General features: G+C 41.8%; 1 protein-coding gene across 1 annotated transcript in view; it reads left to right on the forward strand.

The window, feature by feature from the left end:
• The window catches only part of LOC110156443 (glutamate receptor 1-like), a 52,283-nt gene that overhangs the window by 4,408 nt on the left and 20,152 nt on the right, over positions 1 to 27,723 (forward strand). The window contains exons 2-11 of the mRNA XM_055148776.1: positions 7,807 to 8,046; positions 15,996 to 16,180; positions 18,372 to 18,425; positions 18,694 to 18,852; positions 19,558 to 19,725; positions 19,838 to 19,942; positions 20,052 to 20,165; positions 21,298 to 21,504; positions 22,517 to 22,732; positions 27,643 to 27,709. Coding sequence (XP_055004751.1) covers positions 7,807 to 8,046; positions 15,996 to 16,180; positions 18,372 to 18,425; positions 18,694 to 18,852; positions 19,558 to 19,725; positions 19,838 to 19,942; positions 20,052 to 20,165; positions 21,298 to 21,504; positions 22,517 to 22,732; positions 27,643 to 27,709 — 1,515 coding nt within the window. The remainder of the gene's footprint in view (positions 1 to 7,806; positions 8,047 to 15,995; positions 16,181 to 18,371; positions 18,426 to 18,693; positions 18,853 to 19,557; positions 19,726 to 19,837; positions 19,943 to 20,051; positions 20,166 to 21,297; positions 21,505 to 22,516; positions 22,733 to 27,642; positions 27,710 to 27,723) is intronic.

Below are 27,723 nucleotides of genomic sequence, written 5' to 3' on the forward strand. Positions count from 1 at the left end.
CTGACCCACAACCTTCTGACCGAGGGGAGGAGACAGGATAAGCACATTTTGCTGCTCCATATTTTTACTGTGAGCTAGTTTCATGGTGGGTTGGCAGATTTTTTACGCCTGATGCCCTTCCCCTCGCAACCAGCCACAATTGTCTCTCTCCTTTGCTATCTAATCTCATTTCCTCCTCCTTGCCTTCTTTGTTTCTTTCACTTCCTCTCTCTTTCCTCCTCTTTCTTTCCCTTTCTCCTTCTCCTCTTTGTGCACCTCCTTTTCTCACTTCACTTTCCTTCTCTCTTTCCTCCTCCTCCACCTTCCCCCCTCTATAGCTCTCTTTGTCTCTTTCCTCTGCTTTCTTATTCTCCTTTTTCCTCTCTCTCCCTCTCCCTTCCTCTTCCTCTTCTTTCCTGCCTGCCTTCTCCCGCATCTTTCCTTCTTGTCCTTCCGTCCGGGTTATTGTTTATTGGGCAGAAAATTCCGTGTTTTGTGGAAAAACCGAAGGAGCCCAGTGTTTTCCTGCAGAGTGAATTCGTGCTGTTGAGCAATCACTCTTCCTTGCACGCTCGGTTTAACGGCCCAAACACGAAAAAATGTTCAGGAAAAGAACCAAAACGAGCGAAGGAGAGAGACTGGGAAATAAACAGACATTCAAAAGATGTAATATGTGTTTTAAATTGTTAATCACTATGGCAACAGTCCCAGTCCAGTCAGTCTTTTTTGTTTTTGTTTCAGATGTTGTGCAGAGGTCGAGAGAACTGTGTGAGGGATTAAACAAAGTAAACAAAGACCAAATCAGGTCTAAACAAAGAGTAAACCAGGCCTAAACCAGGTCTAAACCAATTCTAAACCAGGACTAAACCAGGATTAAACAAACAGTAAATCAGGACTGAACCAGGTCTAAACCAGGTCTAAACCAAGACTAAATCAGGGCTAAACCAGGACTAAACAAAGAGTAAACCAGGACTAAACCAGGTCTGAACCAAATCTAAACCAGGGCTAAACCAGGTCTTAACCAGGTCTAAACCAGGTCTAAACCAGGTCTAAACCAGAACTGAACAAAGAGTAAACAAGGTCTAAACAAAAAGTAAACCAGATCTAAACCAGGGCTAAACCAAGTCTAAACCAGGAATAAACCAGGTCTAAACCAGGATTAAACCAGGTCGAAATCAGGTCTAAACCAGGTCGAAATCAGAATTGAACAAAGATTAAACCAGGTCTTAACAAAAAGTAAACTAGGTCTAAACCAGGTCTAAACCAGGGCTAAACCAGGACTAAACCAGATCTAAACAAAGAATAAACCAGGTCTAAACAGCAAATTCCATCATAGAATTCTGTCCCACCTGGTGACATCAGCAGGTGGTGGTTTACAGACATGGTGTTGGTATTGTGGCTCTTCTGCCTGGAGCCTGCGTCTGCTCTGACCACAGACGGAGCCTGTTTTTGGGCTGCGGCTGCTCGTGTTTGCCCCTGGAGCGGAGGTTTGGGGAGGAGGTGGTTCATACATTATTCACCTTCCCTGAAACCACTGTGAAAATATTACACCTGCCAACTTTTACTCACAAGAAAGCGTGGACGCACAGGGAGGGCATCTGACTCACAGGGACATCTCAGAACATGTTTCTACAGGTCTAGACTACAGAGATTTCTCTATTAAGAGAGACTGTCTTGTTCTTTGCAAGGAACAGGCACCTCCGTGAAGTTAGCGCCCCATCAAACGCACACCTACACAAAAACTATGTCAATCGTTTGTGCTTCATTTGTGCAGCAAAAACTTTTGTTTGTGCTACTTTTGTTTCGGAGATATTAATGATTTTTTATAGGTCAAATTAGGGTTAGCCTGCCGCCTATAAAGCTTCAAAATTCTTCTTAAGATATTAGCAGTTTTAATTTTGTTCAGTGACGTCATCCAGCCCCTCAAAATGCTAAGTAGTGTTCAAAACAGCCAGAAAATTATATGAAACATTTGCATTTTGTTAGTGCTGTTTTGTGCTATGACAATTTTCATTTGTGCTAGTATATTTCTAAAATTTTTAATTATTATTTTTGTGGAAATTATATGATGTAATTTCCCCTCAGCTGACGGCGGCGGCTTTAGCAAAACTCCGCAAAACTAGTGAAAATAAATGAGCTCAGGCTGTGGAAAAGTCTGTATTATTATTTAAAATATGAATTAAAAGCAAGTTACTAAAGACTGACACATTACATACTTTTAGTTTTTCGTTTTAGAGCATTTTTAAGCTTCTTGGGGGACTGGCTGACCCTAATTTGACCTATAAAAGAATCATTAATATCTCCAAAACTAAAGTAGCACAAACTAAACTTTTTGCTGCACAAACAAAGCACAAACGATTGACATACTTTTTATGTAGGTGTGTGTTTGATGGGAGGCCAACTTCACGGAGGTGGAACAGTCGATCATCTAAATAATTGCAGATTTGTGATTTTGACTTGCTTGCCCCATTTCGTTGTCAGATCCCTTCCCTGTGTGTGAACTTTGTGCCAGTTTGTGTGTGTGTGTCAGATGCCCTCTCCGTGTGTGTGTGTGTGTGTGTGTATGTGTGTGTCAGATGCCCTACCCCCTCTGTACACATTAGGCCGAGTTAGATTCAGATGCAGAGTGACAGTGACAGTGACCTGATCATGTCCTGTCGGCTCTGCTCACAAAGACTCACCCAACAACGTCCAAAACTTGACAGCGTTACCTTTTATTGTTCTGAAAATGATATAATTCTTCCCTCCCTTTGCTAAGTTACTCCTCCTTCAGACCACTGTCACAACACAATCAGTGTGTGTCCTGCTAACTAAACTACTGCACATCACATCAGGTTTGTGAAGTTGTAGCGTTTTGTTTTCTATCATGCTTTTGTAAACCAGGTCTAAACCTGCTCTAAACAAAGAATAAACCAGGTCTTAACAAAAGTAAACCAGGTCTAAACTAGGTCTGAAATAGGTCTAAAGTAGGTCTAAACCAGGTCCAAACCAGGTCTAAACCAGAGCTAAACCAGGTATAAACAAAGAATAAACCAAATCTAAACAAAAGTAAACCAGGTCTAAATTAGGTCTAAATCAGGTCTAAATCAGGCCTAAACCAGGTCTAAACCAGGTCTAAGTTTGGTTTTCTATCATGCTTTTGTAAATTTGTGGAGAATTGTCGTGTGGGAGCATGGGTGACGTAGGATTGTGGGCTAAGCATTGGGTTTGAATAGGGCCTCAGAGAGATCGCTAGATTACTCAAACATGCATGGATGACGTCTAAATCCTCATGTTTTTGATTAGGTTTACGGTGATGTGACAATATGGTAGAAAGCTCCAAAAAGTACTGAACATCCTCTCTTTAAGCCAGTTATAATGATAATAATATTAAATTCTTCGAGTGTTGGCAGATCGGGGTATGAGAGAGAGCAGTGGGGGAAGGAGGGGGGTCTCAGCTGTGTCCCCCTGGCTTCTGTCCTCACTCCGTTTAAATAAAGATCTGTGCGACCCCCAGCTCCTGTCGTCTGCGTGTTTAAATAAAGATCAGTCAAAAGCCGCAGGTGACGCGAATCTGGTCACTGTTCTGCTGCATCAGAATGCACTGACGCGGATCCGGCTGCCAACACACGTCTTTTCATCGATGAAAAAGAACGAAGGCCTATTGGATTTGCTTTCTTTCTAACACCTATCACTTTATTTAATTTTTGTTTATTTAAAATTTATTTTTGAGCAACATGTCTGAAGAGTTTCTATATGTCATTCTTGCACATTTGAGTAATCTCTTCTCAGCCATATTTGACTCTCCTTTGGCTAAATTCTTATGTTCTGTACAAGGCTCCACCCACAACCCTACATAATCCACACAATAATTCTCCAAAAATATACAAAAAACATGATACAAAACCGTACACAACAACTTAACAAACCTGGTGCGATGTGCAGTAATTTCAGTAGGGGGACAGACACAATTTTTGCACAAAGAAGACACTTTTCTGACAGTTTAAACCTGTCATTATCATTTATCTGTATTAGTGTAAATAGAGGTGGTGCTACCATTAGGTGGCTGTGTAGGGCCCTCAAACCTGGAGGGGCCCCCAACCAACTGCCCTCAGTGCCACTAATGGCCTCAGAGCAATTTGATTTTTGTATGATGACAAATATGACATTAAGTGAGAGTAGTTTACTTTTAAACAATAATCATAAGAAAAAAAAAAAAAAAAAAAACTCATGTAATGGATGTAAACAAAAATATTATTGTACTAGCAAAAAAAGTAAAACTTCTTTCAGGTTTGATTATCAAGTAGGTGACCAAACTAATACAAGTTTCCAATCCACCATAATTCAAATAAATAGAGATGTGCATGTCGTTGCATTGTAGTCAAGACAAACTCAAGTTTGCCTAGGGCCCCCAAACTGCTAACTCTGCCACTGAGTGTAAACATAACTTTTGTGTAATTTAGTTCAATCCCTCTAAACCAGGTCATAATATGAAAACATATCCGTAAAATGCACTTTAGAGCCCCAATATTCAACTTTCTGGAGGTGGCATGTCATTTGCATTGCGATTTCATGCAAACAGAAAGTTAAAACCATACTTTGAGATATCTCCATGGAGACAGATATGTTTTATGCCTAATCACACTAAGGACGTCATCTATCCTATGCTTTTCAATGCAACAAAAACATTTGTAATGAAAAAGACAAAACAAAACAAAACAAAAACAACAGCAAGAAACAAACAAACAAACAAAATGCTTTTATTATATTTCTGGCAAAAAAGTTACCTACTGGGGCTTTAACTGTCAGATTGCAGTTTTGTTGACCTGGTTTATGGTTAATAACTCAAGTCATTACTGGGCCTATTTACATAAAACAAAAACTGACACAAAGTTCAGCATCTTCTCTGTCAGTATATATATATATAAAAAAAAGTGAACTGTTTTTTTCCACAATAGCTTTAGAAAGTGGTTTATTATTTTATTTTATTCAGCTCCAAGGACTAAGAAACAACTAACATAACAAATAACCTAAAAGTTACACAGCACATCTTTTAAACTATGAAAAATGGAAATTTCACAACAAAAAATATATTCATAAAGAATTACAAAGAGCAAAGAATAAATAAAATGATGCGTTCTAACTGTTGTAGTTTATGCAGTGAAGCCACATCCCTCGCGGCTCACACCAGCTAATGCTAAGAGACAGATCCTCGTTAGCATGGTAGCATTAGCTCGAGGCTCGGGTCTATTGTTAGCGATATCACGGCCCACAGGGAGCTGTTATTTCAGGGGCAGTAGAGGGGACGTGTTGTTAGCATGTTAGCGTTAGCTTGGAGGCCACCGCGAGGACAGAGGAGAGATGAGGTGACTGCTGTGCCACTGAGCAACACACGCTTCGGGACCAGGTCTATGAACCAGCATTTAACTTCCACTTCTGTTTTGTTAGAAGCTGCTGTTCATAGTTTGTGTTAGTGTTGCCATGATACTAAAATGTTAAACTTGATTTTGATTCTAAGGAAAAGATTTTCAGCAGTAATTAATATTACTTTAATTTATATTACCATGTGTCATCTCTCAGTCGTCCAGGTAGGTTCCATAGTGGCCCATGGGCGTATACTTGTCTATATGGTCTTATCATAGGTCCCATCCACACTAGTACATATTCGAGTCATTTTCGTTGTGGATGCAGTGTTCGTCCACACTAATCTGATGAAAAACGGCTCCAGAGACGGAACGATGTGGTGCCGCCAGTTCCCACGAATTCATCTCAGTACTGATCTGATCTGACACTGTGTGGACGCCTGAAAACTCTGATATACTGATGTAGGTCTATGCGCGGAAAAGTAATTCACGGCCAAAACACTAAGAGGCTAAAATATATGTCCATTCATACATACGGTCTGTGTGTACGACCTGTAGACATGTATAATCTCTGAAGCATTTAACATGAACCATCTCCACAGAACAGACTCACCATCAGCAGAACACCCCTCTGTCACAGAAAGAACACAGACAGAAGCTGAATCGCATCAGCACACAGTAGCAAGCTGTTTTTTGAGTGCTCAGTTTATGCAAATTAGCCATTTTGTTTTAAGTTTTGTTTCTGTAAAACGTAAACAAATATGCTTAAAGCTGAATGGATAGGGAAGGTTTGTGGACACAAAAACAGACTCAAATCGTATGGTGATACAGTGATGCGCGGATTCGTTTCAATGTAAACGTAGCCATACACTGTACTTATAAATGGACATAGCCAAATATATAGCCGCTGCGTTCTGAACAGGAAGTGAGCATGGGCGCACTTCCGGCTCCATCGACTCCAGTTCAGTTTCTATTGAAAAGCTATTGCTCTTGCCTCTGCAACTGCTGCTGTCAGGCTCCTCATTTTGGTCTTAAAATGTTTGTATCAATCCCCTCTACATGATCCTGGTGTTTTTGATTTGCTATTTATCCGTCAATCAAGATTTGAACATTAATAACAGACAAAAGGTTTGATTGACAGTGTTGCTAAGTGTCTGCTCCCTGCTTAATCAGCCTCACTCCGGATTGGGTCTTTGGATGCTATAATACTTGCCTCAATAGGCTTTATTTGGCTAACGCTCCACTTAGTCCACTTCTTGTTCTGATACATCTTGAGATCATTGTGATGCTATTCAGGAAAGGTTCATTTTTGTGCCCTAGTTTTAGTTTCAATTAGTATCTGATTTTCGACTTTTGATAATAGTACTTGCCACCAATGAGTGTGGGGTGAATGAATAATGCACTGCAAAGCAGAGTCTCCAGAATTTTTCCTCCAGTGAGCAGTGTTGGGAAGGTTGCTTTTAAAATGTATTCCTTTACAGATTACAGATTACATATCCCAAAATGTAGTTTGTAACATAATCCATTAAATTACTTAAAATGAGTAACGTAATATGAATACTTTGGATTACTTGATATTATCATGCTTTTTAAAACTACATGAATGTAGCAACCACATCCTGAAAATTCTTTTGTTCTCTTCAAATTGGCTGTTGTTCCCAAGTCTCCATGAACAGGCATTTGTTTGCTGTAGAGGAGCAAAGACCAGGATATCTGAACATAAGAAGTTTTGTCTACTTAAAGACAATAAAAATCCCAGTCTTTCCTTAACCAGATTAAAAATATTATCGATAGAGAAATGATTTCTATATGAGATCACTGCTGCCTTAAACTATGTTCACCCTACTGTTAGGTGTCATATTGTTTAGACCTGGTTTAGTCCTGGTTTTAGACCTGGTTTAGCCCAAAATGTGAAAACAGGAAAATACAGCTGTGTAATCCATTTATTTTAACAATGTAACTGGAATCCAATTACCACTCACTGAAACAGTAACTGTAACTGAATACAGTTACTCATAATTTGTACTCTGATTACGTAATGCCTGTACATGTAATCTGTTACTCCCCAACACTGCCGGTGAGCTACCATTACAAACAAAAATGAGAGCTACTCGTTTTAGCGGCTGCAAGAAATTGAGTACTTATAAGAGCCATGGCCTTAAACAGTTAGAGACCTATAGAACATTCACTGTTATTCATTTATTAGTGCAGAAAGCAAAGTGAGACATGAAAACTCTACATTTACAATTTTAATCAATCTATTCATCAACATTTAGTTATTCAGCATAAAACTTGCAATTCAGAAATTCTTTGGTGAGCTACTTGGAAAGAGGTGGAGAGCTACTGGTGGCTCCTGAGGTTGGAGTCCCCTTGCTGTAAGGTGCTGTATAAACCCAGTGCATTATGATTATGATTATGATTGTGATTATGATTATTATATTAAACCTGTCCCCCTTCTCTCTCTGTCCATCCCTCCCCCTCTCAGTCTGCTCTCAGTTCTCCAAAGGCGTGTATGCGATCCTCGGCGTGTACGACCGCCGCACCGTGAACATGCTGATGTCGTTCTGTGGCTCTCTCCACGTGTGCTTCGTCACGCCGTCCTTCCCCGTCCAAACCAACAACCAGTTCCTCCTTCAGCTCCGCCCCCCCATGCAGGAGCCGCTCATGGCCCTCATCCAGCACTTCGACTGGAACCGCTTCGTCTACATGTACAGCCCCGACACTGGTAAGGCCGCACACTAACTGTACATGGCTCTATAATAAAACCTGGATAAGGCGTTCCCCCTCTGTCCTGGCTTCAGACCAACTCGTGGCAGCTCCAGGTACTGCAGTTCCCGGGAGTTTGGGCCTAGAAAGAGTTCTCCCATAGAAGCACAATGCAGTTTTTGGTAATTCAGACTGCCTGTGTTCGGCTGACATGGCATCCACAACTTTCACAAAGGTCAGATTTTGTAGGATTCTTTTCTATTTTCACAACATAAACTTTTAAAAATGCTCAAAGCCGGTAATATTTAGGTTTGTAAGACTTAGCCTCGCCCCACTCTGGGCCCACTCTAGCTAAACTCTAGTAGTTCTCACTCTGATTTGTCCAAATGATCCATGCGTTTGGGAGGCACTAGCCCCTACTGAGGAAGGACATGTGGAAGTGAATTTTTTTTTGGAGCATAGACCATTGAAAACCATACGGCGCCATCTTGGATTCATTTTCCAGATTTTATGATAGTTGTATGTGCTAACGGTACATACTAAGACATAACATACTTAGATCTCCATGATGATCACCTTTTATTGGTTTCAAAATGCTAAATTCACAGAAAACAACGTACTAACATGTTCAATATGTTTCACTCCCCCTCTGTTTGTACTAAGTGACTCACACAGAAACATCATAAAACAATCAGCGTGAATCCCGCTAATGAAACAACTGCACATAACATCAGGTTTGTCTGCTTCTTGTGAACAGTTTTGTGTCATGTTTTTGGATATTTATGGAGAATTTTCAGGTGAAAGCATAGGTGACATAAACTTGTAGGTAGAGTCTTTATAGGCTGGTTCTGCTAACTGTAAGGACGGTTACTTCCCGCCCAATTAAGAGTCAGGTTTGTGGAGATGCAAGCTCACTCACTTTTTTCAGTACAATAAAAACATGCTTTTATTTTGATCTATTTTTTAGCTAAAAGTTACATACCACCCTGTAGTCTCTCTCCTGTGTCTCCTCCACTCTCTCTCTTAACCTCCTCCTTTTTAATCATCCCCCCATTCACTTCTTTCCCTTGCTTCTTCCCTTCCCTTTCTCTTATTTTTTTCTGGTTTCTGGTTCTGGTTTAGACCGTGTTTAGTCCTGAATTTAGTCTTAGTTTAGTCCTGGTTCAGTCCTGATTTAGACCTTGTTTAGTCCTGAATTTAGTCTTAGTTTAGTCCTGGTTCAGTTCTAGTATAGACCATGTTTAGACCTAAATTTAGTCTTGGTTTAGTGTCAGTTTAGTCTTGGTTCAGTTCTGGTATACACCATGTGTTGAATTTAGTCATGGTTTAGTCCTGAGTTTAGTTCTGAATTTAGTTCTGGATTTAGTTCTAGATTTAGTCCTTGTTTAGTTTGAACTGTTCCTGTAAAAGTTACACACCATCCCTGTAGTCTCTCTTCTGTGTCTCCTCCACCCTGCACTCTCTCTATTCCTCTCTCTCCGTTCTGTCTCTTAACCCCCTCCTTTTTAATCTTTCCCCCATTCACTTTTTTCCCTCACTTCTTCCCTTCTCTTTTTCCTATTTTTTTCATTCTCTCTCTCTCTCTCTCTCTCTCTTTTCTTTTCACCTACCCATTATTGTATTATTCACCTCTCTCTCTAACCTCTCTCTCCCCTTCTCTCTTTCTCTCTCTCTCTCATCACTTCCTCCCTCTACAGATCCTCTCTCTTTCTGAAATGTTTCCACACCACTTGCTTGCCCCTCTCTCCACTCTCTCTTCCTTTCTCTCTCTTTCTTAACTGTATTTCCACATCACTTATTTCTCATCTGCTCCTCTCTCTCATCCCCTACTCCGTCTCTCTTTCCATCCCTCCAACTCCTTCTCTCTTGTTTCTTCCTCTCCTTTTCTTTCTAAACTGTATTTCCACACCACTAACTCACCACACTTGTTTGCCCTTCTTTGTCTCTATCTCTCCTCCCTCGTTATCTTTTTCCCTCCATCTCTTTCTCTCTCCCTCCCTCCCACTCCTCCCTCTCTCCGTCCTCCCCCTTTTCTCTCTCCTCTCTCCCTCTCTCCCCCTGTCCCTCTTTTCTCTCTCTCTGTCACTCTCCTCTCTCTCTTTCTAAACTGTATTTCCACACCACTCGTTTCTCGTACGCCCGCTGCTCGCCCTCTCGCAGACGCCTCATGTCTCTCTCTATCCCATAATCACCTCTCCGTCCTGTTTCCATGGTGACGGCTCGAGTAAGCACATGTTACTGCCCGATGCTTCGCGCTGAGGAGTTAGAACGAGACTAAACCGTTGATAATGTGGTTTATGGTTAGGATCTGTGTTATTACTCCGCCTATCCACATGAACGAACAGTCCTGGTTCAGTTCTGGTTTAGACCTGGTTTAGCCCAGACTTTAGTCTTGGGTTAATCTTAGATTAGTCCTGGTTCAGTTCTGGTTTAGACCTTGTTTAGTCCTGAATTCAGTCCTGAATTTAGTTTTTGGTTAGTCTTAGTTTAGTTCTGGTTCTGTTTTGGTTTAGACCTTGTTTAGTCCTGGATTTAGTTCTGGATTTAGTCCTTGTTTAGTCCATGTCTAGTCCTGGTTTAGGCCTGAATTTAGTCCTAGTTTTGTTCTGGTTTAGATCTTGTTTATTCCTGAATTCAGTCCTGAGTTTAGTGTTGGTTTAGTCTTAGTTTAATCCTGGTGAGTTCTGGTTTAAACCTTATTTAGTCCTGAATTTAGTCTTGGGTTAGTCTTAGTTTAGTCCTGGTTCAGTTCTGGTATAGACCGTGTTTAGTCCTGAATTTAGTCCTGGTTTAGTCCTGAGTTTAATTCTGAATTTAGTTCTGGATTTAGGTCTGAATTTATTCCAGGTTTAGTTCTGGTTTAATTCTGATTTTTTTCCTGGTGTAGTACTAGTTTAGTCCTTGCCCTGGCTGGTCCTAGTTTAGTTCTGGATTTAGTTCTGGATTTTGTCCTTGTTTAGCCCGTGTCTAGTCCTGGTTTAGGCCTGATTTTAGTCCTGGTTTAGACCTTGTTTAATCCTGAATTTAGTCCTGGTTTAGTCCTGGTTTAGTCCTAGTTTAGTCTTAGTTTAGTCCTGGGTCAGTCCTGGTTTAGTCCTGAATTTAGTCCTGGTTTAGTCTTAGTTTAGTCATCCTAGTTTATAGTTTAGTTCTGGTTTAGACCTTGTTTAGTCCTGAATTTAGTCCTGGTTTAGTACTAATTTAGTCAGTTTACTTGTTTTGCATTTAGAATTAACTTAATTTCATGTTAACAGATTAATAAGGCAAGTTTGTGGAGCCAATTCCATACAAATAATGATATGGTTCAATATTTATGGATCAGAAGTTCGACTCGCGTAGGTTTGTCCTGGTTTAGTCCTGATGTAGTCCTGGTTTGGTCCTGGTTTAGTCTCTGGTTCAGCAGATTTCACACTTTATTTTTTCATCATGTTCCATTGTCTGCTCCAACTCTCATCTTTTATTTATGCAGGTTTTTCTCTCTCTCTTTCTCCTTCTCTCCTCCTCCTTCCCTCCTCTTTATCTCTCTCCTCCTCGGATTCACTCTCTTCTCTCTCTTTTCTTCCTCCTCCCCTCCTCTCTAGCTCTCTCACCCTCAAATTTGCTCCCTTCTTCTTCTTTCTCCTCCCTCTCTTTCCTCTCTGCACATTCGTCATGTTTATAGTTTTGACATCTCTCTCTCCCTCCTTTTTCCCTCTAGCCTTTTGACATATCTCTCTCCTTTCCCCTTTTTTCTTTCCTCTCTCCCTCTCTTCCACTTCTGTTTCTCTCTCCTCCCTCTCTCCCCTCTCTGCACATTTGTCATCTTTATTGTTTTAGCATCTCCTCTCTGTCCTTTTTCCCTCTACCCTTTTGACATCTCTGTCTCCTCTCCCTTCTTTTTTCCACTCCTCCAATAATTAAAGGTTCCGTAGTGGCTCTTTAATGTCCTCTGCAGTGTGACTCACAGCAGCTCAATGTCCTCCCACAAACTCCCCTCTCTGTCCATCTCTCTCCCTTTCTTTCCATCCCCACTTTAACACAAAAAAACAGGAGGAGTTTTTCTGAGCGATCAGTAATTTAAAGGAAACACATTCAACCATGTTATAGTTGTTCCCCTGTCATGATACTAAAATTTCGAATGCAATTTTTATGCTAAGGGATAGACTCGATACTCAATACGATTCTGATACCACAATGATAATACAAATATTCTTTCTTTAGACTATGGAATGTGATTTTCAACTTTAAATCATAATAATTACTTTTATAATACCATGGTGTTATATCTGTGTAATCCCTCAGTGGTCCAGGTAGGTTCCATAGTGGTCCATGATGGGTGTATACTAGTCTATGGCGACAGATTTTTTTTGCCCCTATGCGACCTGTATCTGATCTTTTAATGACAGTCTGAACCATATAGATCTATTTTTTTCAAGTGTGACCCTGGCCACTTGGATATATCCGATTTTTTGACATGAGACTTCAGTCTGAATGGCCAGGTCGCATTCATCCCACCTACACGTCAGGCTCAGAGTCTAGTCAATGGAGGGAAAGTGAGGTTAGTGAGTTAATTAATATTTTGGGGGATCGCTGTATTCAGGACAAATTGGAGAGGTCTTATCAGAACTGGGCGGCTACAGGCGGTTCTGGCTTCAACGTCCAAAAAATAAAGAGCCTGTGGGACAAATACAATGAGGCTAAAAACTCAAGCAAACAAAGCGGCCGTGGACGTGTAACCTGCTCATTTTACAAAGAACTGGACTGTATTTTGGGAGAGAAGCTCAGGGTTAAGGCGACTTCCTTGAACACCGAGCACGCTCGCTGTGTGTGACGCTGTCATCTCCTGCAGTGTGCATGTGGGACACTTGTGGTGCATTTAAAGTTCACACTGGAGATCACATACAAGTCCCTTTTAATTGGACATGTGAACGACTTTTTCACAAAAAAAAAAATCTGAATTGAGCATTAAGCCCTGCAGTCTGAACATAGCCTATGTGCTTTTACACTTGTTCTCATACAGCTCAAGATCATTCTAAAACTATTCAGGAAAGGTTCATTTCTATCCTCTTTTAGTATCAATACCTGCCCAAATGAGTATCTAGTTTCTAGTTTTAGTACTGATTAATTTCCGATATTGGCCATAATTTAGAGTGATTCATGCATGCAAATGGTGACCAAATTTTTAAAATAAAAAACTGAGGCATCCCCTTTTTTGGTGGTTGGTAATAATAAAATTGTGAAACGAGTGCGTAATTATGGAAAATTGTTCTGTACTCGGCCCATTCATGACAAACATGTGAGTCAGTATAATCTCATTTTCTTTGTGTTTTGGTAATATTTAAGCAGCTTTTCTGTATTTTAATGAAACAGATGACAATTTATGCCTCTCTTTACTGTTGGCAAGGATGAAATTGGTCAAAAATAGGGACACCCGGGACATTTCTTGATTAAAAAAAAAAAAAAAATTGATAAATTTACTGGGACAGGGACTTTCCCAAGTAAATAGGGAGGACTGGTCACCTTATGCATGCATCTTTATTTTCCTGTATTCAAGATATCATTGCTCCAGTCAGTCCCCTTTTGCACTACCACCACTGTGACATATGCACTTCCTTCTCCAAAATTTTGTTCCTAAACAGTGATACATGTAGAATTCAGCAGTGTACAAATGAAAAACAAAAACAAACAACTGCACTGTGGAACCTTTCTGCTGGGGGGTCCACTATTTTTTGATCTTTTCCTGGATGTTCTCATTGGTCCAATATAAGTCCAGATGTGGGTGAGTATTTCTCATAGAGTGGGACCTAAACTCTGTACACATCATGGGGATCTGCCTCTTATGTGACAAAAATCAGGTCCATGGCTTAAATCACATATTTTCTTAAGCTTTCTACCATGTTAAAACGTTGTTTCCTCATCAAAAATTTGCCTGAATAGGGTTTACATGTCAACCATGCGTGTTTGAGTAATTTAGTGATCTCTCCCAGGTCCTATTCCAACCCTAGTTATAGTTAGCTGTAAGATTATGTGCAATGCTCCTCTCACAAGCCTACGTCACCCATGATCCCACACAACAGTTCTCCATAAAACTTGATACAAAACTGTAGACGTGTAACAATAACCAAAATACCCTGATATCGTATTGTCAAAAGTCTCTCAGTGATATTGTGAGCCATCACAATATATGGAATCACAAGTTTCTTTGCTTAAATTCATTTTTATGGTACTGAAAGAGCAGATTATTCAATTAACAGAGGGAACTACATCGCCCTTGATCCTTTGCTCAGTTTTAGTGCAAACTACATGTAGAAATAACAGTTCTAAGCACTTTTAAATCTTAGTTCTTTGAATTAAGTCTTGCCAAGGCATTTTTAGAGGAAAAAGTGGCATATTCACAATTGTGTTAGCCTCCACAAAATATTGCAATAAATACTGTACCGTGAGATGTAGATCATGAAAATATTGTACGGTGACATTTGGATATCGTTACATCCCTACAAAACTGTACCCAACAACTTGACAAACCTGATGTGATGTGCAGTACTTTCATTAGCAGGATGCACGCTGATTGTGTTGTGCTCTGAAGGGGGAGTGACTTAGCACGGAGGGGAGACTCTTATAAACTTATAAAACATGTTAATATGTTGTTTTGGGCGAATATAGAATTTTCAAAACGATAAAAGTTTAAATATATGTGCGTCTGTTAAGGTTAAGATCAGTCTCCAGGAAATGGGGGTGAGGTGGAGGGTGGGGGGTTATGATCCTTTTATCCCATTCCGCTCCACCTCCCATCATGTATCTCTCCTTACCCATCATGCCCCTGTGCTTGGCCTGGTTCAGACGATTAGCTTCATCTGGCGCTCTCTAACCACTGTCCCTGTACCATGTGTGCGCAGATGGAGTCAACTGTTCAAAGCTAATGTGGACTTTCTGATCATAACGATTAAAGCAGACATACTGTGCTTGTGTCTGCTATACACATATAATCTGTGACAACCAAGGATCAATATGTTATAATTTGGACATTTTAAATCACAATATTCATCTAAAACAACTTAAGGACAGATTTGAAAATTGCCGAGCTGAATATAGGGTTGTCAAAAGCATCTAAGGCCCCGTCCACACTAGTATGTATTTGAGTCGTTTTCGTTGCGGATGCAGTGTTTGTCCACACTAATTCGATTGAAAACAGCTCCAGAGATGGAATGATCTGGTGCCGCCAGGTCCCACGAATTCATCTGAGTACGGATTTGATGTGGTACTGTGTGTGAAAACGCTGATACGCTGATGTAGGTCTATGTGACGCAAAGTAATTCACCGCCAAAATGCTAAGAGGCTAGAATATATGTCCATTCATATATATACGGTCTGTGCGTATGACCTGCAGATGTATAATCTCTGAAAAGTTTAACATGAACCTCCAAATCTCCAACACGATAGAAGCACAGAACAGACTCACCATCAGCAGAACATCCCTCTGTCACAGAAAGAACACTCATATTCCAATCCTGTCCTTTAATCCGACAGAAGCTGAACCGCATCAGTGCACAATAGCGAACAGTTTTTTGAGCGCTTAGTTTATGCAAATTAGCCATGCCGTTTTAAGTTTTGTTTCTGTAAAACGTAAACACATATGCTCAAAGCTGTGTGGATAGGGAAGGCTTGTGGACACAGAAAAGATGTGTCTGGACACAAATCGTTTCCTATACAGTGATACAGTGATACAGTGATACACGGATTTGTTTCAGTGCTGTTGGATGCTAAAACTGGTATAGAAACTTTATTTGTGCTCATGTGCAGGTATGGATACTGAAAAAGTCCTCCTCCTATTCCCTCCCCTCCTCTTCTCTCTCTCCTCCTTTTGTCTCTCTGCTCCTCTCCTCCACTCACCTCTCCTTTTCTTTCGGTCTGTAGGTCTAGCGGTTCTGCAGAGGATGCTTCATTCTCTCCTCCTCTCTTCCTCTCATCACCTCTTCTCTCTGTCGGTAGGTCTGGCTGTCCTTCAGAGGATCCTGGACACAGCAGCAGAGCTCAGTTGGCAGGTGACGTCGGTGAACTTGGAGACTCTCACAGAAACGGCCTTCATCAAACTCCTGGCAGATCTGGATTTCAAGAAGGAGTTTCAGATCATCATCGACTGCGAGCTTGAGAAGATGAACTACATCCTCAACCTGGTGAGGCAACTTCAGCTTTCCATCATGATATAATCTCATCAAATCTTGTCTGAAGCATAGACTGTATATATAAATGTATATACTTTACAGCTAACTCACTAGCTTTCATGTTCTGGTTTGGTTGCTTTTATACTCGTAGTTAGAACTCCAAATATGGAACTCTGGTCCAAATTCGCCCCTATTACTGCTTGCATCGATGAGCTTCTCATTTGGCTGGAGCCGACGTCACACTCCCTTAATCCACTTCTTTATACAGTCTATAGTCTGAACAGGTTTTAGATGTCATCCATGCATGTTTGAGTAATCTAGCGATCATTCCTGAGCCCTATTCGAACCCTCTTACAATCAACATAAATAAATATATATAATATACAGTACCGGTCAAACCTTTTAGAACACCACGCTTTTTCCAAGTTTTTCCAGTTTACTGTTTACTGTTGACCAAAACGTATTCTAAACTTTCGATTCATGAAAGTGTCTACCTTTGACAGATATAACAGTTGAACACCCTCGTGACTCGTTATTTTTACAATAGAAATCAAATATTCTTCAGAAAGTTCTTCCCAAGTCTGTTGCAGAAGTTCCCATAAATGTCTGGCACTTGTAGGTTGCTTGGCTTTTACTCTTCTGTCCAGCTCATCCCAAACCAGCTCGATGGGATTTAAGTCTGGAGACTGTGCTGGACAGTCCATGTTTTCAAGCTCACCATCTTGTTCTTTGTCTTGTTCTTTTTTTCCTGAGGAAGAGCTTGGACTTGTGTTTTGTTATCTTTTACCTTTTTTTTTTTTTAAACCTCTGGCTGTTCAGTACTTACCTTTGTACCATTTCAAGCTGTTCATTGGACTTGCACGACTGAACTGCATTAAATAACTGGAGAAATTAGGGTGTACTAAAACTTTTGACTACTTTTCACTACAATTTCATAAACCTAATGTGATTTAAAGTAGTTTCATTAGGGGGATGCGCACTGATTGTGTTGTGACCACGCTCTGAAGGGGGAGTAACTTGCCACAGAGAGCAAAGGAAGGGTGAGACTCAGAGTGTCAAAAACAAAACTGAAACTTATAATGTTTTCAGCGAATATAGAATTTTCAAAACAATAAAAGGCAACATGATGATCTAAATATGTTATGAGTTAGAATTTCCCCTATTTAAGACAATCTTGAAGTGAGAAAAAGTTTACTGTGGGAAAATAGGCAAATGATGGATGCAGGTGTCACAGATCTGAGGATCTAATGAGCAATCTCAACAAAGAAAAGGGGAAAGGGGAGGAGGAAAAGAGGAGAGAGGAGCAGAGGAGATGGGGAAAGAAAAGAAGATGCGAGAGAAGAGAGGAGAGGAGAGGAGAGAGGGGGAGTGGAGATGGGGAAAGAAAAGAAGATGCGAGAGAAGAGAGGAGAGAGGAGGAGTGGAGGAGACGAAAAGATCTGAAAACATGAAAAAATTGGGGAAGAGAGCGGTGGAAAGATAAATGGAGGGATTTCTGAAAACATGTGGACAGGGAAGGAGAGAGGAGGGGGAACAGCTGGTGGTAGAAAAGAAGAGGATGCATCTGAATGAGGAAAGGAAACAAGGAGACAAGGAAGGAAGTGAGGATTTAACTGCCCACTTAGTTAAATCCGACAATTTAAAGAGCTGCAATTAAAGGAGACCAGAAGATTGGTAACTTTTTAAAAGTTAAGTTTAAGTTTAATTTTTCAGACTCTATAGTTTTACTCCTGCTGGAGTAATATTTTTATTGAAGTAACATTCATTCTTTTGCAGTTTAGACAATTCTTTTGCAGAAAATCCTTTGTCCTACATTGTGTAATTTTTCTGGTGGAGGTTCTGGCAAATGCTTTTCTCCATGGAGATGTTATTGCTTTGTCTGGAATGTTCCACAATATGGCATTAAAATTACCATACTAAATTTCATGGAGACCAAACCAAACCAAGTTGCAGGTCAGGTCTGTGTAGAGGCGACCCCACTCACAGTCAAAATGCCTGTTTTCTAGGTATTTTTGAGCTATAAAACCAGCTGTAATTGGATAAATGTAAGGTAGAGCTGTTTAAAGTCACACTATGGAACATTCCAGGCAGAGCAATGACATATTCATAGAAACAAGCATTTGATGGATCCCCAAACAAAAAGTTACATACTGTATGCACCTTTAAACAGTAAAATTAAGCCTGTGTTTGCTTTGTGCTTCAGATAGCTCTGCAGAAGAGGAACCTGAAGAACTACCACTACATCCTGGCAAATCAGGCAAGGCCAACACTCTCACCTTTCCAGGGCTCATATCACGCTATTTTCTGATCTGTTATAATGTTGTTTCCTCATCAAAAACAGACCTGGAGTTATGTTTTGTTTCGTTCACACATATTTAAGACATAAACCCTGCTTATTCAGGCTGAGTTCCTCTCTCAAACTGAAAACTGAAAATACTCCTCTGTGTTTTAAAGTCCATACATCTTCACTAGAGTCATTTGAATAATTTATTTAAGATATGATAATTAAAATGTTTTCCTTTTAGGGTTTCATGGACCTAAACATCACAGAATTGCAGAAGTTGGCTCCAAATGTGACGGGATTCCAACTGGTGAACCACAGTGACCCCAACGTGGAGCGGGTCAACCAGGAATGGGAAGTGTTTGACTCCAAGGATGCGAGAGGGAGGAGGGCGAGACTAAAGGTGAGGAGAGGAGGAGGAGGAAAAAGAGAGAGAGAGAGACAGAGAGGGAGACAGAAAGAGAGAGAGGAAGACAGACAGAAACAGAGAGAGGAAGAGAGCGAGACATACAGAGAGAGAGAAAGACAGACAGACAGATAAATTCAGAGAGACAGACAGAGAGAGAGAGAGAGGGAGAAGACAGACAGACAAAGACAGAGAAAGGGAGAGACAGAGAGAGAAACAGACAAACAGAAAGAGAGAGAGAGAAAGACAGACAGAGAGAAAGAGTGAGATGGAGAGAGACAGAGAGAGGATGAGGGAGACAGCGGTAGAGAGATACTGAAGATGAGGGCCAGAAGGGGGGAGTTAGAGAGAGAGGGGAAAAGAGAGGAGGAGAAAGAGAAGAAAGGAGAGAGGGAGACAAAGGGAGAGAAGATGAAAAGAGATACAGTAGAGAAAGTGGGAGAGAGCAGGAGAGAAGACTGGAGGCAAGGAGATGGAGAGAGGAGAGAGGAAGGAGCGAAGACAGAGGAACTCCATCCATTTGATACTCCATCTCTTTCCCTTATGACATCCACTTGTCCATTTTTCCCATTTTAACCCAAATTCCCTCCCTCTCTTCTCTAACCCAGATGCCCTTCCTCTCTAACCAGGATGTCCTCTTTCTTCTTGCCCTCCCTCTATGTGCACTCCCTTCTCTAACCTGGATGCCCTTCCTGTCCGCAGTACACTGGCGCTCTGACGTACGACGGCGTAAGTATCATGGCCGCTGCGTTCCAGTATCTTCGTAAACAGCGGATCGACATCTCTCGCCGGGGCAATGCTGGGGAGTGCCTCGCCAACCCACCGTCGCCATGGGGACAGGGCATCGACATCCAGAGGGCGCTGCAGCAGGTCTGTGGAAAAATTAGCTTGGTCAGAGATGAGCTTGTTTCTAAATGAAAACTGTGGCTTTAACCATCTCCTGCTGTGTTGGTGTTTTGTTATTGTTTTGTGGTGGCCTCAGGTGCAGATGGAGGGTCTGTCCGGGCACATCCAGTTTGACGAACGTGGGCACAGAACCAACTACAGTCTGACCGTGATGGAACTGAGCCATGTGGGGCCCAGGAAGGTGAGGCACTGCTCAGGAGTCTATAATAAAAAGCTACAAAAAGATAATGACACGTGACTTAGATTTTTTGGCATTTGGCCCAGCCCCATGTGATTGTGTTGTGTTCCAGATCGGATACTGGAACGCTAAAAAGGGATACGTCAACACGGCCACCTACAGGTCTGTGGTGGATGACTACTTCTACGGATTGCCCAACCGCACCTACGTCGTGACCACGATTCTGGTGAGAAATTTGTCCACGTGCCCATGTTTACCAGTGTTCTGTGGAGATTATCATGCCAATATATCACATCGACAGCTCTGCCCGAAAAAATCCCACCATATAGAACTTTAAAGAATCCATATTATGCTGTTTTCTGATCTATGTTATTATGTTTCCTCATCAAATACTTGGATTTGTGTTTTGTTTCATTCACGCATGTTCTTGGCATCACTATGGACAATAAATTTAAATTTGACAAACAAGTAAATGCGGTTGTAAAATCTGGCTTTTATCATTTGTGGCTTTTATCTAAAATTAAAACTTTTTTGTCTTTTAAATCATTTGAACAGGTCATTCACTTTTTTTTATCTCCTCTCGTTAAAACGACTGTAATGCACTTTTTTCCGGCATTCAAAATTCTGCTGCTTGCCTTTTAACTGGAACCAAAAAACATGAGGACATTAACCCAATTTTAGCGTTGTTGCACTGGCTTCAAGTTCATTTTAAAGTTGATTTTAAGATTTTATTTGTTTTTAAAACTTTGAATGGACTGGCCCCACAGTACGTCTCTGACCTCATCCAAATGCACACCCCCATGCACGCTCTGAGGTCCGAGGTCCAGTTCCAGCTTATGGTGCCTTAAACAAAACTTAAAACCAGGGAAGACAGGGCCTTCTTTGTGGCCGGCCCCGAACTCTGGAACGTTCTGCCCCCCACGACCGGACAGCCCCACAGTGGAGTCTCGTCTTAAAACCCACTTTTATTCTCTGGCTTTTAACACCGCATGAGTGTTAAAAGCCATTGTGTGATCCTCTGTGTCTTTTATTTATTTAATTTATTTTACTTATTTACAACAATTTTATGATTTGTATGGTTTTTGCTTTTATTTTGGTCTTTACTGGTTTTGTTTTAGGACTGATAAGACCAAATTTTAGCAATTTACCTTTTTGTTATCTTCATTTTTTTTTTTTTTTTATCTCTGTGCAGCACTTTGGAAACTGCTTTGTTTGTAAAATGTGCTATAGGAATAAACTGGATTTGTTAGTTCTTCTCTCAAACATACATTCTAACCCTGTTCAAACCTTAACCAAAACCTAACCTTCACCATAATTGACAGACAGGGAGGGCATCTGACACACTGGTCTCGTTGCAGGAGGCTCCGTACATGATGTTGAAGAAGAACCATGAGCAGTTTGTTGGGAATGAACGCTACGAGGGATACTGTGCTGAGCTGGCATCGGAAATCGCCAAACACGTGGGATTCTCGTACCGCCTGGAGCTGGTGGGAGACGGGAAGTACGGAGCCAGGGATGCCGAGACCAAAATGTGGAACGGGATGGTGGGAGAGCTGGTGTACGGGGTGAGCAAAACAAGCGTTCCCAAAACAAAACAGACCTGGTTCAGTCCTGGTTTGGTCCTGGTTTAGTACTGATTTAGTCCAAGTTCAATCCTGGTTTAGCCCTGGTTTAATCCCGATTTAGTCCTTGTTCAATCCTGGTTCAGTCCTGATTTAGTCCTGGTTTAGACCTAGTTCAGAGCTGGTTTAGCCTTGGTTTAGCCCTGGTTTAGCCCTGGTTTAGTCCTGGTTTAAATCTGGTTTAATCCTGGTTTAATCCTGATTTACTTTTGGTTTATTCTGGTGGTGGAGCTCTTGTTCATTCTTGTTGGTGCCATTGTGTCTTTGGGCAAAACATTAAAGCTCCTGTCACTGCCTGAACGCTGAAGTTGCTATAGTAACCGTGCTTTGGACAAACCTCATTTTGAGATTCATTTGATCAAATTTAATCTTGGAAAATAAACAGTTTCACTGAAAAACACTTGCTCAAAGTCTGACTGCAGTAAAACATGACTTTGTTGATTCTGGTCAAACAGAATCTTTTTAGTTTTTATTTCTGAGAATAAACTCAGTGAAATTGTCAAACTTTGACATAAATACTGAAGATTAGCAATACTTATGGCAACAGTGACACGTTTAAATTAGTTTATTTTAAAAACTGCAAAATTTTGTGGATTGACACTCCCCTCACAGAACAATCTAGTGATCTCTCCTGGGCACTATCCCAACCCTCCTTACACATAATACATGCATACAAAACTGTACACAACACCTTGACAAACCTAATACCTGTACAGCAGTTTCATGATTTTTGCTGAATTTGTTGCGATAGGGCTCTGAAGGGGGAATGATTTAGCACAGGGAGCAAAAAGAGGGAAGCGTTAATAATGAAACTGAATCTTATAAATCATGTTCATGTGTTGTTTTTTGGCAAATATAGCATTTTCAAAACAATAAAAGGTGCGTTGGTGATCTAAATAGGTTAAGTGTTAGCAGTTAATACCCCCCCCCCCCCCCCCGCCTGTCCCCTCTGTAGCAGGCAGACGTGGCTGTGGCTCCTCTCACCATCACGCTGGTCCGAGAGCAGGTCATAGACTTCACCAAACCCTTCATGTCCCTGGGGATCTCCATCATGATCAAGAAGCCCACCAAGTCCAAGCCCGGCGTGTTCTCCTTCCTCGACCCTCTGGCCTACGAGATCTGGATGTGCATCGTGTTTGCCTACATCGGAGTCAGCGTTGTGCTCTTTCTGGTCAGCAACTGCACTGCTCTAGTCATACAGAGACATCATGTTGAGGATTCTACATGTATGTCCAAATCAAATTCAAATCAAATGTATTTAAAGCACAATTAAAACAACCAAAGCTTACCAAAGTGCTGAACAACAACAATAAGACAGCAATAGTATAAGTATTAAAAAAGTAAAGAAAGGCGTCAGAGTATCCTACATATTTAGAGTGGTTGCCATGGTAACTTTGGAACAGATATGCCAAGGAGCTAAATATGGAGCAACTTTTCTAACTTAAGACTTTTTAACAGGTTTCGAACAAAAAAAAAAAAAAAGATACACATTCAAGTAAGAATATTAGACTATAGAGCACTGTCACAGTTTCAGTAAAGATGAGAGAGAGTGAGAATATCCTGGTTTCTCAGAAAGGGGGTACAGTGTTTACTCAAAAAAACAGAGCATAACCGGGATACTCGAGTACATATAAACGTGGTCACTGGGAATACAGTATAATATAAACCAAGATGCCAGTCTCTCTAACTCATATCAAATGCCAATGAGAAAAGGCAATGAAAATGTGAAAACATTTTTAGCAGAGATTTAAAATGCTGCAGTGACTGTCCACAGCTGCAGTCCAAACACAGCAAAAGCCCCATCTCCTCTGGTCTTCAACCTTTTCTTAGGAACAGCTAAGAAGTGCTGATCTGCAGAGCTGATCTGCAGAACTCTGGATGGGACATGGGGCTGGACAGGTTCAAATAAAAAAGACTTTTAAAAACAATCATTAAATGTTTTAATGAATTCTAAAATGTACAGAGAGCCAGTGCAAAGATCTAAGAACAGGTGTAATATATACCCTGTGCTTCTTCATTGTTAAGAGGCGGGTGCTGCATTCTGAACCCCCCAAATCATATTTGCTTACTTTTAAAACCTGTGGATTTATTTTAAACAAAATGGAAAAGCATTTTTTTTTTTTTTTCATGGTAGAGCACCTGAAAATGGCCCTGGTCTAATACAACTTCAGAAGGAAACAAAACATTGTTCAAAGCTCTAAACAGAATATATATAAAATAAATATAAATATAGCAGCATATATTATATATATATATATATATATATATATATATATATATATATATATATATATATATATATATATATATATATATATATATATATATATATATATATTAGTGCTGTCATGCGATTAAAAAAATTGAGAGATTAATTAATTATGATCTGTAATTAATTAATCTAATTAATCTAATTTTAATCTCACCTAAAAATTGCTGAGAAAAGCCTTCAATTTGAGGTATTTTTATTTAAATTCATTATTACATTATTGTGGCAGATCAAAAGACTGATATAGACATATACATATATATGCATATATATAAATGTGTTTCTCACCTTCCACGGTGGTAGGTCTCTCTCACCCTCATTCAGCTCGGGTCCTCTACCAGAGGCCTGGGAGCTTGAGAGTTCTGCGCAGTATCTTTGCTGTTCCCAGTACTGCACTTTTCTGGACTGAGATGTCCATTGTTTTTCCCGGTATCTGTTGAAGCCACTCTTCCAGTTTGGGGGTTACAGCCCCGAGTGCTCCGATCACCACAGGCACCACTGATGCCTTTACTTTCCAGGCTCTCTCCAGCTCTTCCTTGAGCCCCTGGTATTTCTCTAGCTTCTCGTGTTCCTTTTTCCTGATATTACCATCGCTTGGTATTGCGATGTCCACCACCACGGCTCTGCTCTGTTTCTTATCCACCACCACTATGTCTGGTTGGTTCGCCATCACCATTCTGTCAGTCTGTATCTGGAAGTCCCACAGGATCTTGGCTCGGTCATTCTCCACAACCTTTGGAGGTGTTTCCCACCTTGATCCTGGGGTTTCCAGCCCGTACTCTGCACAGATGTTTCTGTACACTATGCCCGCCACTTGGTTATGTCGCTCCATGTATGCTTTCCCTGCCAGCATCTTACACCCTGCAGTTATGTGCTGGACTGTCTCAGGAGCCTCTTTGCACAGTCTACACCGTGGGTCTTGTCTGGTGTGGTAGATCTGGGCCTCTATTGCTCGAGTGCCCAGGGCCTGCTCCTGAGCAGCCAGGATCAGTGCCTCTGTGCTGTCCTTCAGACCAGCCCTCTCAAGCCATTGGTAGGATTTCTTGATATCAGCCACTTCAGTTATGTTCCGGTGGTACGCCCCATGTAGGGGTTTGTCCTGCCATGATGGTCCCTCCAGCACCTCTTCCTCTGGACCCCACTGTCTGAGACATTCTCTGAGCACCTCATCTGCCGGGGCCTTGTCCTTGATGTACTCAAGGAGCTTGGATGTTTCATCCTGGACAGTGGTTCCCACACTCACTAGTCCTCGGCCCCCTTCCTTCCGGCCTGCGTACAGTCTCAGGGCGCTGGATTTGGGATGGAACCCTCCATGCATGGTCAGGAGCTTTCGTGTCTTAACATCTGTGGTCTGTATCTCCTCCTTTGGCCAGCTTACAATCCCTGCAGGGTATCTGATCACTGGCAGGGCGTAGCTGTTGATTGCCTGCACCTTGTTCTTGCCATTGAGCTGGCTTCTAAGGACTTGCCTCACTCTTTGCAGGTATTTGGCCGTAGCCGCTTTCCTTGTTGCCTCTTCAAGGTTGCCATTTGCTTGTGGGATACCAAGGTACTTGTAACTGTCCTCAATGTCTGCTATTGTTTCCTCTGGGAGTGACACCCCCTCTGTGTGGACTACCTTCCCTCTCTTTGTCACCATCCTGCTACATTTCTCAAGCCCGAATGACATCCCAGTGTCTGTACTGTAGATCCTTGTGGTGTGGATCAGTGAGTCGATGTCTCGCTCACTCTTAGCGTACAGCTTGATGTCATCCATGTAGAGGAGGTGACTGATGGTGGCCCCGTTTCTGAGTCGGTATCCATAGCCAGTGCGGTCGATTATTTGGCTGAGGGGGTTCAGGCCTATGCAGAACAGTAGTGGGGACAGTGAGTCTCCTTGGTATATGCCACATTTGATGGACACATGTGCAAGTGGCTTCCCCTTGGCTTCAAGGGTGGTTTTCCACAACCGCATCGAGTTCGCAATGAACGCCCTTAGAGTCCTGTTGATATTGTACAGCTTCAAGCACTCAGTGATCCATGTGTGTGGCATTGAGTCATAGGCTTTCTTGTAATCAATCCAGGCAGTGCACAGGTTGGTCTTACGGGTTCTGCAGTCACGGGCGACTGTTCGGTCAACCAGGAGTTGGTGTTTTGGCTCCCCTGGTGTTTTTGCCGATACCCTTCTGTGCTGCGCTCATGTATTGATTCATGTGCCCACTTATCTTAGCCGCAATGATGCCTGACATGAGCTTCCATGTTGTGGAGAGACAGGTTATTGGCCGATAGTTGGATGGGACTGCACCCTTTGAGGGATCCTTTAGGATCAGGATCGTACGCCCTTGGGTTAACCATTCAGGGTGAGCTCCATCCCTTAGCAGCTGGTTCATTTGTGCTGCCAGGCGCTCGTGGAGGGCAGTGAGCTTCTTTAGCCAGTACGCATGGATCAAGTCAGGGCCCGGTGCGGTCCTTTTTTTCATACCTGAGACTCTTCTCTGGATGTCTGCCACTGTGATGGTGACTGGATTCTGTTCAGGGAGGTTGCTGTGGTCTTCTCTCAGATCCACCAGCCACTGTGCATCGGTGTTATGTGATGCCTCCCTTTCCCATATGCCTTTCCAGTACCTCTCAGTCTCCAGCCTTGGTGGGTATGCTCTGGTGTTATTACCCTGCCACTGAGCGTACACTTTCGCCGGTTGTGTTGCGAACAGCCGGTTTATTCGTCTGGCCTCGTTATCTCGTGTGTACCTCTTTAGGCGGCTGGCCAAGGCTTGGAGCCTTTGTTTGGCAGTTTTGAGTGCTTCAGGTATGGGCAACTGGTTGTACCTCTTGGGCACTTGCTTTTTCATTGCACCTTTCTGGGCCTCTGACAGTTGGCTCACTTCTCTCCGCACCTCCTTGATTTTAGCCTCTAACTGTCTTTTCCATGGTGGGTATTGTATCGCATAGCTCCCATGGTTGCTCTTATAGCCCAACACATCTAGGATCACTGCTGCTGAAGTGTATATCAGCTCATTGGTTTCAGTGATTGTTGTGGTAGGGATCACTGTCAGTGCTGCATTCACATCGTCTAGGAGACTTTCAGATGGTACTTCACTTAGCCTCTGTAACCGGCATCGGGGTTGCCTTGTGTTCATTCGGGCCATGATCTTATCTTTCAGGTCAGTCGCTGCCTTGCTCAGCGTGATACTTATTGGGGCTTCGTACCCAATCTCTGGTTGGGGAGTTGGTGTCAACTCCCCTCTGACCTGGCACACTGGTTCCCCCTTGCCGTGGCATTTGTGTTGTACCTCATCAATCTCTAGTTGTGATAGCAGTTGCCGTTTGTGGATGTTGGAACACTGAGCTACTAGTTGTTTGGCCGTTAGCTTGGACTGTGGGTATCGTAATAAGCATTTCTCCCACATCCTGTTCATGTAACCCCTCTGCCTAGGGTTACTGTAGTAGTAGCATTCCAACAGAGCCTTGTTCTCGCATCTCGCCCATTTCCGCCGTGTTCCAGTAGCCCATTGTTCATCAAGGTGCCCTGGTTCCCCAGCACCTGATGCAGACCTTGTTTGGCCGGGCGACGTCTGAGCCGGCATGTCATACGTTTCTTTCTCTCTCATCATTGTATGAGGTGGGCAGTAGCACGAAGGGTCTTGCCCAAGGACCCACACTGGTTAGCTCATATATATATATATATATATATATATATATATATATATATATATATATATATATATATATATATATAAATGAATATAAAAATACAGAATGTCTCCTTTGAAAAAAAAACAAAAAAACAAAAAAAAAAAACATTCTAAAAGCATGTGTGTACTTGTGTACTTTAGGTGAGCCGCTTCAGTCCGTATGAGTGGAAGGGGGAGGAGTCTGAGGATGAAGAGGAGGGGCCAGACTGTGGAGCCAGAAGA

Source organism: Boleophthalmus pectinirostris, unplaced genomic scaffold, assembly GCF_026225935.1.
Source record: "Boleophthalmus pectinirostris isolate CB_2022bp ecotype Guang Dong unplaced genomic scaffold, ASM2622593v1 HiC_scaffold_12, whole genome shotgun sequence".
In the NCBI taxonomy this organism is placed as follows: Eukaryota; Metazoa; Chordata; class Actinopteri; order Gobiiformes; family Gobiidae; genus Boleophthalmus; species Boleophthalmus pectinirostris.